Source organism: Lactuca serriola, chromosome 8, assembly GCF_051521515.1.
Source record: "Lactuca serriola cultivar US96UC23 chromosome 8, Lser_US96UC23_V15, whole genome shotgun sequence".
Taxonomy (NCBI): domain Eukaryota; kingdom Viridiplantae; phylum Streptophyta; class Magnoliopsida; order Asterales; family Asteraceae; genus Lactuca; species Lactuca serriola.
In genome coordinates this window covers 315,187,776-315,202,136 of record NC_136415.1, presented here as the reverse complement: position 1 = coordinate 315,202,136, position 14,361 = coordinate 315,187,776, and the positions used below count along the sequence as shown (strand labels likewise).

The 14,361-nt window shown below is 37.1% G+C and overlaps 1 protein-coding gene across 1 annotated transcript; it reads left to right on the top strand.

Moving 5' to 3' along the window:
* The first annotated feature begins 670 nt into the window (after nucleotides 1-670).
* Nucleotides 671-5,041, top strand: LOC145065909 (uncharacterized). Its single transcript, XM_079013014.1, has 9 exons — nucleotides 671-1,358; nucleotides 1,556-2,278; nucleotides 2,386-2,787; nucleotides 2,890-2,954; nucleotides 3,063-3,137; nucleotides 3,217-3,286; nucleotides 3,396-3,467; nucleotides 3,580-3,690; nucleotides 4,771-5,041. Exons 1-9 carry the CDS (start codon nucleotides 1,317-1,319, stop codon nucleotides 4,819-4,821), a joined length of 1,611 nt encoding a protein of 536 aa, XP_078869140.1. The 5' UTR covers nucleotides 671-1,316; the 3' UTR covers nucleotides 4,822-5,041.
* The last annotated feature ends 9,320 nt before the right edge of the window (nucleotides 5,042-14,361 follow it).

The window sequence follows — 14,361 nt, the reverse complement described above, 5'->3', positions numbered from 1 at the left end:
GTACGCATTGGAATCATTTTCGAAAAATAAATAATAATTTGAAGACGGAAATATAACTACCTTTGATTCTTTTTGCTCACAATAACATCATTGAAGACAGTGAAAATGGTTACCTAATATAGAAATGAATAACATGAGTTTGTTGATGATGGACGGAGTTTGTGGCCGAAGATGAATCGTAGGGCGATGGTGAATGAGAAATATGAAAACAACGACTCTTGAAGTTGAAGGTTTGGTGAACCAATTTTTAAAATAATCTTAATAAAGCTTTTAAATAAACAAAAAAAAAATAATATTTAAAAAGGTAAAATAGTTATTTTATATGTATTATGGACTAAAAATGCAAGAAAATAAAAACCAAAGGGACCATTTTTGTAATTTAATCTTATGATTTTCTATTACATGACCCGTACTGTATCACATATTTCGATTTGTTGAATTATTTAAGTATCAACCACTAGGAGTAGATCTGTCACATGTCTCCGTCTCAGCCCCACATCCTCCGCTACTTTAATGGCCGATCTGATCTGACATTAAATTTATTTTTTCTTGTGGGTCAAAATATTAGGAATTTATAGTCAAGAAGCAATTTAAACTTTTTACTAAATTCTCATCCATCAATCTTTATCATCTGTATCGATTTGTTTTCACCTACTTTATTACGAAAAGCAAAACCATTTATGCAACAACTTCGTAAAAAAAAGACAAAATTTATGTAATCAATCATCAAAAAAGTCGACCCATCTTATTGAGATTACATCTTTTCAGCTTTACACGGTTAATCTTTCCAAAATTCACCAAGCATTTGTGGGAAATTATACGAGAATCTGATTGGTAAACTGATGCCCACCAGGTGTTTGTTAAAATGCCTCTACGAGTTCCTTTTTGTTTTACTCTAGTTACATAAGTTACTTTGTTGGTAATAAAAAGATGGAACATGTGGTCTGTGGAAAATATGATTTGTATCTCCTATGTTTACCTTTCATGGGGTTCTTTTAGGGATCATGATTAGGTTTTCAATTTTTTATCAGATGTCCAGACAGATGAGAAAGAGACAAGCCTTTTTCACGACTTCATAAAAACTGATGGATAAATATCAAGTTATACAAAAACACTCCACATGCATATTTCTTGTAGGCTTCAGTTTTCGACCTTTCTTTTTGTCTTCATTCTGATAATTTCTCGGAAACTTGAGGGTGTTTTTAGTCTTGCTCATTATCTTTAACTAATACCCCATGCTTCTTTCTATCTGGAGGTCCATCTACTTCACAGTTTCTTGGAGGCTTTATTAGCTCTTCTTATCTTGAAGCGTTTTAATGGGTGAATCTATGGTGGAAGCACAAAACATTCAAAACAAGGTACATCTTCTTGCCGATTTTGCAATTAGGGTTTATAAACCGGTTCTGTTTGTACAGATTTACTTCAGAAACAGATCAGATTCTTGCTAAATTTACCACTGATTTGTCCTATCAACACTTCAAACATCTTCACCTAACAATTCTTGCTTAGATTCGTCTCGATTGTTAACAAAATTCGTGACTACAACTATTCACAGATGAGAGAATCAGTCGCCTCTCGTGAGACTTTGGGAGTATCGGTTTCTTTCGGTAAATATGAGAACGATTCACTTTCATGGGAGAAATGGTCGACTTTTTCACCGAATAAATACCTAGACGAAGTCGGAAAATGCTCGACGCCCGGATCTGTAGCGCAAAAGAAAGCCTTTTTCGAAGCGCATTACAAGAAAATCGCCGCCATGAAAGCTGAAGCAGAGGCGGAGGCGGAGGCGGAGCTATTAAATCAACAGAAAGCAAGGGAAACAGGTCCTTCAAGATCAGACGATTATCCACAAGACAATTTCGAAGAAACTAAGAAAGAACAAGAAGAAGTTATCGAAATTAAGCCTTGCGAAACCGACGAAGAACTCCAAGTCGAGATTTCAACAATGGAGGCATCTGAAAAATGTCAAGACGCGAACGAAGAAGAAGTTTCTTCAGTAAAAGACGAAAGCTTTAAAGAAGTTTCCATGATTGTATTAAACAACAGTCGTGATAATCCACAAGAAGCTATTCTAGTAAAAAACGATACCTTTCAAGATGAATCTGAGCATTTGTTACAATCTCAAACCCCGATAGCGTTAAACATCAATGGCGACAAGCTCGATGAAGCTGTTTTGGTCAACGATGAGAGTATGAAACTGGTCAAACAACATTTCAAAGTCGATTTAGAAGACCCTAAAGAAATTAAGCAAGAAACTCCAAAACCAAAAGCTAAAAAGGTGACATTTACAGATTTACTTAACCCATTAACGAAAAAAAGAAACCTTTTTTTTTTTTTTTTTTGATAAATCTCGTTTTATTAAATTTCCACCCATTTTGATTTTAGGTAAATCCAACGAAATTAGAAACGAAGAAGAAACCAACGTCAATTATACCCAAATCCCCTGAAACATCATCGACAAAATTATTAAAACCAAAAGCAACTCCTACACCCATGGCTTCCACTCGATCATCATCATCATCAAAAAAAGCAAATGCCACGTCATCGTCATTAAAGAAGGGAAATGCCACGTCATCATCATCATCAAAGAGCATAAGAACTGCTCCAATGTCGCTTCATTTATCAATGAGTATGAATTCTGTAACTTCTGATACAGCTTCTTCTTCTGTTGCTTCATCAAGAAGACGATCTTTATTCATGGAGCAAATGGGGGATAAGGATATTGTTAGGCGAGCTTTTAAGACTTTTCAAAACAGAATTAATGAATTACCCAATGAAATCAAACAGGTATTTGATTATTTTTTATTACAAAACGTTTTGTTTTAATGTTATATTGTAAATTGAGCTTTTAAGATGTTAGTTTTTGAGAGTTGTTTTGGTTTTTGGAAGACACCAATAAAGGAAACAGAGTCCAAGGCTTCAACTTCCATGGCATCTCAGAAAGAAAATGAAAGGTATTTTTTATATTTTTATATAAAAAAAAGATGAAATGAATTCATGAGCTTCTTTTATGTATAAAAATATATCATTTTTGATTATTCCAAGTTTGTAAATAAATGTAGGTCAAGAAAAGCAGCTGAGAAAATCAATCCTGTTAGAGGGAAATTAGAACAAACATGGAAATCCGAATCATTAGGGTAAGAAATTATTTATTTATTTATTTATTTTTAATAACTCTTTTATGTTTATAATTTATATATATAATTTCTGTAATAGGAAAAAGGCAACATCATCATCATCATCAGTAGTTTTGAGAAGCAATGAAAGAGCCGAAAGACGAAAAGAGGTATTATGCAAAATTACCAAAAAGGGCATGAAAAACTATTTCCTTAAAAAAAAAAATTGTTTTTTGTTTTTCAAAAACTCACTATGGAAATTTCTTTACATTGAAACAGTTCTTCAAGAACTTAGAGCAAAAGTCAAATGCTAGAGAAGCAGAAAGAACTCAAATTAATTCAAAATCAAAGGTACACTTTCAAATTATCATAATATAAAAAATAAATATTTTTTTATAAATGAAAGTATGTTGCTATTTCCTTCACTTAACAAAAATTGTATTAAATAAATATGCATTTTTAGGAAGTAAAAGAAGCTGAGATGAAAAAGCTTAGACAGAACCTAAGTTTCAAAGCAAAACCAATGCCAAGTTTTTATAAAGCACAAGGGCTATCAAAAAGCACTTCAGAAAAGGTAACTTCTTTATTTTAACGGGAAAACTCCATAAAAGTCCTTATGTTTTGGCCTCATAATTGATTTAGTCCTCCATAAAAAACTAAATTTATGATGAAATCATAACAAAATTTTGAAATATGGGTCAAAACTCAAAAGTGTAATTTTGGACCAAATTTGTAATAAATTTTAAAATATGGGCCAAAAGTGTAATTTTCATGGGAAAACTCCATAAAAGTCTGTATGTTTTGGCCTCATAATCGAATTAGTCGTAAAAAAAAAACTAAATTTATGATGAAATCGTAACAAATTTTGAAATATGGACCAAAAGTATAATTTTGGACTAAATTTGTAATAAAGTTTTGAGTAAATTACTGAATTTGTCCCTATGGTTTGGTTAAAATTGCACATTTGGTCCCTAACTTTTATTTTGCACTCGGACCGTCCATGTGGTTTGATTTTGTTGCATTTTTCGTCCCTGTGGTTTGATCAAAATTACATGTTTGGTCCCTAACTTTATGTATGTAAGGGACGAAAAACGTAACAAAATCAAACCATTGGGACGATCGAGTGCAAAAGAAAAGTTAGGGACCAAACGTGCAATTTTAACCAAACCGTAGGGACAATTTCAATAATTTACTCTAAAGTTTTAAATATGGACCAAAAGTGTAATTTTTAAAAGTGGGATGACCTATAGACCGGTTGAAAATGGTTAAGATTGAATAAAATAAAAACTAAATCGATTATGAGGCCAAAACATAATTTCTATAAAAAAAACTAAATTTATGATGAAATCATAACAAAATTTTGAAATCGGGGCCAAAAGTGTAAATTTTGGACCAAATTTGTAATAAAATTTAAAATCATTGCCAAAGATATAATTTTTGAAAGTGGGATAACATGTTGACGGGGTAAAAAGGTCAAATTGAATGAGATTTAATTGAATAAATAAGATATAAGGACTAAAGGCAAAACATAATTCCTTTATTTTCATTGAAGGGTAGTTTGGGTAATTGATATAATCAAACATTTCTCTATGTCTATCCTAAAAAATTTTAGTTCTCATGTAGTTGTGGTTTTATTAAATTTTTAATAAAGCAGGAGGCTATAAAAAATGGAACACAAAGGCGACCAGATTCACATAATAGGTGATGATATATTGTTGTTGTAGTAGTCCTTTTGAGTGTTTAATTTTAGAAGAAAGAGAGTCGTGAAAATTGATTTAGGTAAATTTGTAATTTTGTTTAATGAACTTGTGAAGTTCTTTTAGATGAATTTATTATGAGGATGTTTGTTAAGATGTAGAAAAGTAGGGCCCACCATCAAGTATAGTCTTGGATATTGTGTGTAATGTAATGTCACTCTTTTTGTACATTGTTAGCTTTCAGAATTTAGACTGAAATATGAAAAAAAAACATGAATGAAGGAAAAACAGCCCAAAACTGAAAAACTTGTTTACACTTGTTTCAACTATATCGGTTTAAAATTGGATTGAAATAAGAGTAAATTACACCAATGGTCCCTATGGTTTGGGGTAATTTGCGTGCTTGGTCTCTAAGTTATTTTTTTAACTCGGAAGGTCCTTATGGTTTGTTTTTGTTATGCGTTTGGTCCCTACTGTTTATTTTTGTTATGCGTTTGGTTCTTGTCTTATCTAAAAAGACTATTATTTAAAAAGGAAAAAATAATGGGGTAGATGAGGTAAGGTGAGGGAGTGGGATTAGGGATGTGTTTATTTAAATAAATTAAAAAAATCAAGGGCATAATAGTCTTTTTAGGTAAGATAGGGACCAAGCGCGTAACAAAGTAGGGATTTTCGAGTTAAAAAAATAAGTTAGAGACTAAACATGCAAATTATCCTAAACCATAGGGACCATTCGTGTAATTTACTCTTGAAATAAGAGATAAACCGAGATCGATTCTAGTCCTAAAGTGCTTTTATCTTAAGGGTATATTCGGTAATTCGTACCTAAAAAAAGTGTGTTTTCATTGTCGCTTGTGTAATTGGTGTTTTTGTTTTGACCTAGAGCAACCTCTTGGTTAAAGGTGAACAAAAATTATTGAATAAAATTACATAATTTATCACTAATTAAGTTATTTTTTTGTTTGGTAACAATATTATATAAACGTTGAATATTACGTTGATATAAAAACTTAGAAATTATATTATTATATTCTCTAATAAATAAAGGTTTTTTTGCTATTTGTTAAACTTTCATTCATTTTGCCACATGTTATTTTGTGGTTATTTTGAATTAATTTTTATTTCATATATAATTTTGAGGTTTTTTTATTTTATTAAATTTCATATGGTATTTAAATTTAATAATAAATGCATATCAATTTCATTAATAGACTTTTCTTATAATTTTAAAATTTTAAAATAAAATCTCATTAATTTGCTTTGATTATTTTATCTAAATGATTTGTTTAAATTTAAAAGAGAAAAAAAAAACACTTTAATTTTAGTAATTCAATATTTTTCTTATAAATTCAAAATTTTCAAATGTTTATATATATGTAATTGTTTTAAATACATATTTAATTGTTTTAAATGCACCCATGTAATACATGAGCTCATATCTAGTTGAATAATATTACGGAATTTGTAAATCATGGTATCATTGAACAACGCATTCTAGTGGAAGAGTTCCAAACTAGTAAGGTATGGTTGCTATATGGGTAATCTTGTTTGGGTAGTGTAATTTGCATTTTGATGTGATTATATACACTAAAATATTTATTAAGGTTTAAATTTATAAAATTAATTCCTAATTGGACTGAAACATACTAGACAATATATATATACTGGGGAAATGACTTATTAGGGTAATTAACTATTGTCCTTTTACTAAATTGGTCACTTTCCTTTTTTTTGTATCTTATTTACCATTGAACTTGTTGTATGTGTTCACAGAAACCATTGAGACTGGCTATTGAAGGTTTCCGGTAAATTCTTATCTCCGACGACTCTTCGGTCGTCTTCTCCGACGAGCCGCCGGCAAAAATAAGTTTTTCCGGCGGACTTTTCTCGACTGCCATCCAAGCGGCATCCACCGCCGGTGTTGCTGCTTAGCTTTCTCCACCCTCCCCTCTCTCCCTCCTGTCGATTTGCTGCCAGAAAAGGAAGAAAGGACGCAGACAGCAAGCCACCTGCCACCTCCTCCTGCCATTATCGGAACCACCTGCCACCTCCCTTTTACCGCCGGTAAACCACCATTACCACCTTCTACTGCTTGCTACTGCTATAAGTCATCAAGCCGAGACCCAAGGATCCGTCGAAAATCTCATTTTTGTCGGAGGCTCGCCGGAGAAGACGACCAGAGATAAGAAATTATCGGAAACCTTCAATTGCCGGTTTCAATGGTTTCTGTGAACACCTACAACAAGTTCAATGGTAAATGAGATACAAAAAAAAGGAAAGTGACCAATTAAATACAAGGGCAACAGTTAATTACCCTAATAAGTCATTTCTCCATATATACTCGTTAACTTTGAAGTAGAAAACTAAGCTATTAATTAAACCAAAGACAGAAAAGTAAATTGAAAATTTGTTTAAATTAAAGTAAACTTAAATTAACAACGAGCAAAGTAGCAAACGAAAGCAAAGAATTTGATTAAAACATTAATTTTAAAGCACTCCCGCTTAGATATTGAATTTCCTTCTTTTTTTTTTTTTATTGTTGATATATATATATATATATATATATATATATATATATATATATATATATATATATATATATATATATATATATATATATATATATATATGAAAGTTAGATATAGTAAACATCCTAAGTGTTTGGCAAGATTGGTCCCTAAGGTTATGTATGTTTGCTCATCTTTTTTTTTCAATTTTTTTGTCACTTTTGGTCCTCCAACTTCTGTTGGTTTTAAAAAACTACTTAAAACATTGACCATTCACCTTTATGCTTTTGTTCACAAGCAACCCTTTCACTTTCGTTTGAATTTTTCATAACCCTCGCCTTTTGTTACATATTATTAGTATTTAGTCTTTTGGCAGAAATGGTCCCTCATTATTATTATTATTATTGTTAGACAAAATTATACGATTGGTCCCTGTGGTTTACCAGATTTAACACATTGAGGACAACGATGGAAACCCAAATCACTTTTTTACTCCTAATCCTATTTTTTGTTATTAATTTATATTTCTCTTTTGGTTTTAAATTAATGTTTTATTTATTAGAAAATACTCACCCAAAACCATAAAGCTACCCACCAGCTGCCATCACCACCACCACCACCGCCGCCAAAATTACATAAATGGTCCATATGATTTAGCCGTCATCACAAATTCAGTCCCTACTACCTTAAAAGACCAAATTACCCTCACATTAATGGACAAAAAACAATGGTCTATATTTTCCGGATTGGTTTTCTGGCCGCTGCCATACATCGCAATAAAGTTCAATTTGTGAGACCATTTCTTTATTTTCCTCATTTATTGCAAGAAATAATTATTTACATTTATTTACTTATGTAATTAGATGACATTGTTTATCTTCCTTTACTAGATTATCTCAATGCAATTCAACTGCTATTTTACTTTACAAAGCAATCCCTTCCGACCCCGGCAACGCCGGAGAATCTTTTCTAGTTTATTATAAATGCAATGTATTTATATTGTTAATTATTGATTTCTATAATGATTAATTATCTTGGTCCGATTAACTAATATTATTTATGATAAAAATAACTAACATAATGGTCATGCAATTAAGTAATTAAATAATAAATTAAATGTTTGAATTATGAAAAATTTGATATAATGATTAATATGGATGGTTGTGAAAATTATAATGTTATTTTACATATTAAAAGTTCATAATTATATCCTTGGATTTGATCCATCTCTAGTCCTAACAATTTATTTACATAAATTGATTAAGATATAAATTAATGTAATCAGATTGGTCATCTAGACTATATAAAACTCGGTTGTAGGTAATAAAAATCGAAACTTTAATACATAATGATTTACGATCAAACAAACATAATAAATAATAAGTTTTACAAATCCAAACTAACAAATCAAACCTTCATATTAAAGGTTCATCTACATCTAAACAGAAACAAAGAGTATTAGCCCATAATCATTGCTAAGAAACAAAAATAATCATAAACGTATTGCTAAACATGATAACTAAGCAAACTGAATGACTAATGTTGAATTCACATTTTGATCTTCAAAACTACACTCCAATTGTGTTCTTCAACTTCAAACTTCCTTTTGAACTTTTATTTTCCTAATATAACTTGTCCTTGATGTTACTCTCCTTTATCAGTTCGTATTTAAGCTGTGAAATCTGAGAAGAGATAGTGGCTTGAAAGGTTTCATGGTCAGTTTGCAGACCAATGCAAATCTCTTGTAGTTTTGTCTTCTCAGTTTTGAAGAGAGAACCCAAAATCTTTATAGCTTCATTGGCTGACGTGGTGTTGGAGTTTAAAGTGGTTTGGAAGTTCTCCATGAAAGTGCTAGTGTCAGCAATTAGTTTATCGACTTCTTCGGTCGTGGTCTTGCAAACTTCAGCAGAATCAGCAACAGTCTTGTTTATCTTGTCAGCATTGGCTATATGCTCCTTCGAGATTCGTTCAAAGAGTGAATCAACCATGGCTTTAGCATATTCATCAGAAGAGCAAGCCTTGGTAGAGAGAATTAATTTGTCAATCTTTTCATGAAGGGACTGAAGTTGTCGTTTCATAACCTGCACCTCATCTTCACTCTCAGTTCGGATTTGAAAAGGACTGTAAGTAAACTGTAGCACCTGGTTCTTGATACGTATTTCTTTTATTTTTTTAAGTGTTTTGCCTTCTTGGACTTGGACTCGGCGAGTTGAAAGACCAACTCGCCGAGTAGAAGCGGGACAGAATGTCGGACTTAAGTGATGGACTCGACGAGTCGGGTCCCGGACTCGACAAGTAGGCTCTGGCTGGACAAAAATCCTAATCTGAGGGTTTGCACCCTATTTAAGCAACCTTATACAACCTCCATCGTCCCTTATGCTCCCAGAAACCCTCTATAGAAAACCCTATCCATTGTTGAAGCAATCTAAGTCATTTTGGTGGATTTTGGTGTTGGTGGTCTTAAGAAGGAAGGAGAGGAACTTGAGGAAACAAAAGGAGACCATAGGGGTTCGAGTTTGTGCTTCATCTTCAGTCCTTAGAAGGTATAAAGTTGCTAACTTGCTTGTTCAATTGCTAGATCCCATTTGTGGAGATTTAGGGCTTTTATAAGCCATTTTAGGTAGCCAACCATGAATGCAAGCATGGTTGGGGACAAGGCTTCGGATCTAGGTCCTTTGAGGGGTCACAAGGCAGAAAGTAGGTGCTTTTCCACCCAAGGAAGACCCCATGCAACCCAAGAGCTTGTTTTAGGACCTTTTGAGCTCAAAGTCCCATGCAAGCACGTAAAGTTTGTAACTTTACGTGCTAGATCGATTGTAGATGCTTGGATCTATCTTTTGATCAAGGGTTGTACATCAGAAATCGAAGATTTGGTGAATGGATGTGACCGAATCGACGAGTCCATTCTTGGGACTCGACATGTCCAAGGCTTTGATTCCCATATCTGTTGAGGTTCAAAAGGACTCAGTGGAGTGTTGGAAGGATTGTAACCGGTTAGAAAGAGTGACCTAACACATTGGGCGTAATTTTAGACCTGGAGTTCATGGGACTCGACGAGTACTAGAACAAACTCAGCGAGTCCAAAGCAATCTTCTTATGATTGAAGATGAACTCGACGAGTTGTTCATACAACTCAACGAGTCGAGGACAGGACGTGTTCATCAGATGAAGGTGGACTCGACGAGTGTTCATACAACTCGGCGAGTCGGATGACTTTCATGCGATGTTCATATGAGAGTGGAACTCATCGAGTCGATGCCAAACTCAACGAGTCGAGACGTGGTTAAGGACGAGTAAAGGGTGAGGGACTCGACGAGTTGACGGCCCAACTCGAGGAGTCGGGTCAACTTGAAGTTGACTTTGACTGGACTACGATTGACCTTGTTTAGGGTTGTATGTGCTGTGTGTTGACTTGAAGGTTGTGGTGTAGGCATCGAGGAGTCGTAGGGATTCGACTTGTGCGCTGAGGATAATTCAAACACTACACGACATTGAGGTGAGTTACCTTCCAGTAGGGGTAGGTCTAAGGCCACAATGCCGGCCCATCAAAAAGGGATATTTAGAAGATAATGGTCTTTGTGATAATTATCTTGGTCTGGTTATGTATGGGTTATGAGATTTATCTGGATGATATGTTATGTGTATAGTAGGGATTAGTTTCCCTGGTAGTGGTCCTTAGGACCCAAGGGTAGGTCAGTACCCGGATATGCCTGACTGTATGCTTATATCTATTGATTGTATGCTAGTGGTAGGGGGTGAGATAGTCCCCAATTACCGGTTGAAAGATACCGATGACGGATACCGGTTAAAAGATCCTGATGTTGATTACCGGTTGAAAGATACCGATGATGGTTACCGGTTGAAAGATACCGATGAGGGCTACCGGTTGAAAGATACCGATGAAGGTTACCGGTTGAAAGATACCGATGATATTATATGGTTTGTGGTATGATGGGGGAACTCACTAAGCTTTGTGCTTACAGTTTTGGTTTTGGTTTCAGGTACCTCTTTGTCGAAGGGGAAGGAGTCGGCGGTGTAGCAGCGCATCACACACACACATGGTTTCCGCAAGGAGTTTTTGGGATTGTACTATGATTTTCATTACCTTTGATGTTATGATTTGGGACACAACAATATGATTTTGTGATGTGATGTTTATTTGACAATATTTTGGTAAAAATGTTTATGGAATTGATAATTCAAAAAGGAAATTTTTGGCCTTGAAAATTGGGTCGTTACAAGTTGGTATCAGAGCCCTGGTTTGAGGGATTCGGACACACCCTTGGGGGTGTCTAGACTCAAATTGAGAGACTAAAAGATTTTTACAAGGAAAAAGGTTTTCTAAAATCTAAAGTGAGAAATTTTAAGAAAGACGAAGTGTGTGATGCGTGCGACCGGCCGAGCTCAAGTAAGTTTTCCCCAAGATACCCATACTTATTATGTTATCTTATATGGTTTGATTCATAGAATTGCATGCTAGAATAGGACTAAGGATCTAGGAAGATGCCTTGTGTGCCTAATATATGATTCTGAGAATTGCATGCTAGTTTGGGCTAAGGATCTAGGAAGGATGCCTTATGTGCCTGTTGTATGAGTCGTATGCTAGGATTGTTTAGTCAAAAGTAGGAAGGGTTGTGTAGGTTATGCCTGGTTTGGTTACTCAATGCACGAATGCTGCTTGCTTTGTGCTATGGGGGTTTTTGCTAGCTCCAACTAACTAAGGAGCAAATATGTAACAATATCCGCAAGCTAGTTAAGGGGAGGTGGTGGGGACTCCTAGTGCAGCTGATGGCAGAGAGTAGGTTGGAGAGTTCCCTAGGAAAGCCTAGGAGGGAGGGGGGGTTTCAGTGGAAAGGGTATTTGGTAAAGGGACTTGGTGAAGTCGAAGCAATCCTTGAGGAAAGTACAGATAGATGTGGAAGGTAGTATGGGCCCGTACTACTGAAAGCAGAGGATCCGTACTCGAGTCAAGGAGGACCTAGATGGAACCAGGAAACTTGAAAAGTGCATGAGACCTCCAGAAAGTATTTGTGACCCTGACAACAGTATGTTTATTTTCAGAATGGTGGTCACGCGACTTGGAGCGGGAGGTTCAGGATCTGGGTCAGGATCGGGCTCGGGTGCAGGATCCGAGCATGTGGATGATGAGTTGCGCGAGTTTATCACGTCCGAGATCACGAGGGGTACCCTTGATGCGACGTCGGTTATCTTCGATTCGATCAAGGATGGGATCATTGAGCTGATGGAGGATCGCCTCAGGGCGTTCCGGAGTGACTTGGCGACCAGCCAGTCAGGACCACACACACTGTCCTTTAAGAACTTTAGAGGGAGTGGTGCGCCGGATTTCCATGGGGTGAAGGACCCCATTGCTGCTAGGAGATGGATCGCGGACATCGAGTCTGCGCAGCTGACGAGCTTCTGCCCGGAAGGGTCGAAGGTTCGTTTTGCTGCAGGGTGTTTGAGGGACTGGGCCAGAGATTGGTGGGAGTCGGTTGGTGACTCTCTGGGAGCCTCGGCTGTAGAGGCTATGACATGGTCAGACTCTGTGACCAGATTCAGGGCGGAGTTTGCGCCAGCTGTGGAGCTTTAGCAGTTGGCCAGGGAATTCTTGGATATGAGACAGACTATGGAGACTATGGCGGAGATCACCGCCAAGTTCCGGGAGAGGGCATTGCTGGTGCCCCAGTATGCGGGGGATGAAGACATGAAGAGGACCCGCTACCATGACATGCTACGAGCTGACATCCGGGAGCATGTCAGTTTCTCGGCTTGCCCTACCCTGGATTCCATGATTGCCAGGGCTAGGGAAAGAGAGATTGATTTGGAGCACATACAAAAGAGGAAGGCAACGGAGGGGAAGACGACGGGGGCTTCGGGGAAGAAGACCAAGGGACCCGATGGTAGGCCAAAAGGTCAATCAGGGCGAGATCACTGCGGGAAATGCGGTCGGTCACACGAGGGAGCTTGTTGCACTGGGCCAGGTTCAGACTGCTATAAGTGCGACAAGGTTGGGCATTTTGGTAGGGATTGTATTGCCCCTACTCCTGCGATACAGATGTCAGACCGGATTTGCTTTCATTGCAATCAGAAGGGACATAAAAAGGCCAATTGCCCTAGATTGACAGCAGCAACGGCGCCAGCAGTGGCGCCGACACCAGCGACAACACAAGTTGTGGATGGTCGGAAGGTCAAGTCGGAGGCTCCAGTGGTTCGGAGCCGAGCATTCTAGCTGACAGCCGAGGAGGCACGCGCTGCACCCGATGTGGTGATGGGTATGATTTCTTAATTATGCTTTTATGTTATGTCACTGTGATTCTGATGTATTATGTGCCTTGTTTAGGATCGTTCCATGTGAACGGTATCCCAATTCAGGTGTTGTTTGATTTGGGTGCCACCCGATCATTTGTCTCTCTTGCGCTTAGCAAGAAGTTTCCTTAATCTTCAGGCATGTTGGATTGCTCTCTAGAGGTCGAGATTGCGGACGACCGGTCTGTGCAAGCGTCAGAGGTCTACCGGGATTGTGTTTTGAGGCTGTTCGAGGAACGTTACCTGGTGGACTTGGTTCCCATACCTCTGCGAGGGAAAAATGTTATTGTTGGTATGGATTGGCTGAGCCCCAATGGGGCGGTGATCGACTGCGTGCAGCAGTCAGTGCGGATCACGACCCCTAGTGGGGGAGAGCTGGTGGTTCAGGGCAAAGGGCAACAACGAGGACCAGCCTTATGTTCGGCAGCGAGGGCTAGGCGCTACCTCCAGTAGGGTTGCGCAGGTTATGTCGCCTATGTTATGGATACCCGGGAGGCGGGAAAGGCGACGGTGTGCGATGTGCCCATGGTGTGAGAGTTTACGGACGTATTCCTCAAGGAGTTGCCTGGGATACCTCCGGAGAGACAGGTGGAGTTCTGGATCGACCTAGTCTCTGGTGCGGCTCCGATAGCCAAGGCACCGTATCGGTTGGATCGTCTTGAGATGTAGGGGCTGTCTACACAGCTGCAGGAGCTATTAGACAAGGGGTTCATTAGACCAAGCAGTTCACTCTGG

Excerpts from the sequence above, each read along its gene's own strand:
- LOC145065909 (XM_079013014.1), top strand. The coding sequence starts at position 1,317 with ATGGGTGAATCTATGGTGGAAGCACAAAACATTCAAAACAAG. Across the intron at positions 1,359-1,555 it reads CACAAAACATTCAAAACAAG|ATGAGAGAATCAGTCGCCTC; the intron begins GTACATCTTCTT and ends AACTATTCACAG. Across the intron at positions 2,788-2,889 it reads TACCCAATGAAATCAAACAG|ACACCAATAAAGGAAACAGA; the intron begins GTATTTGATTAT and ends GGTTTTTGGAAG.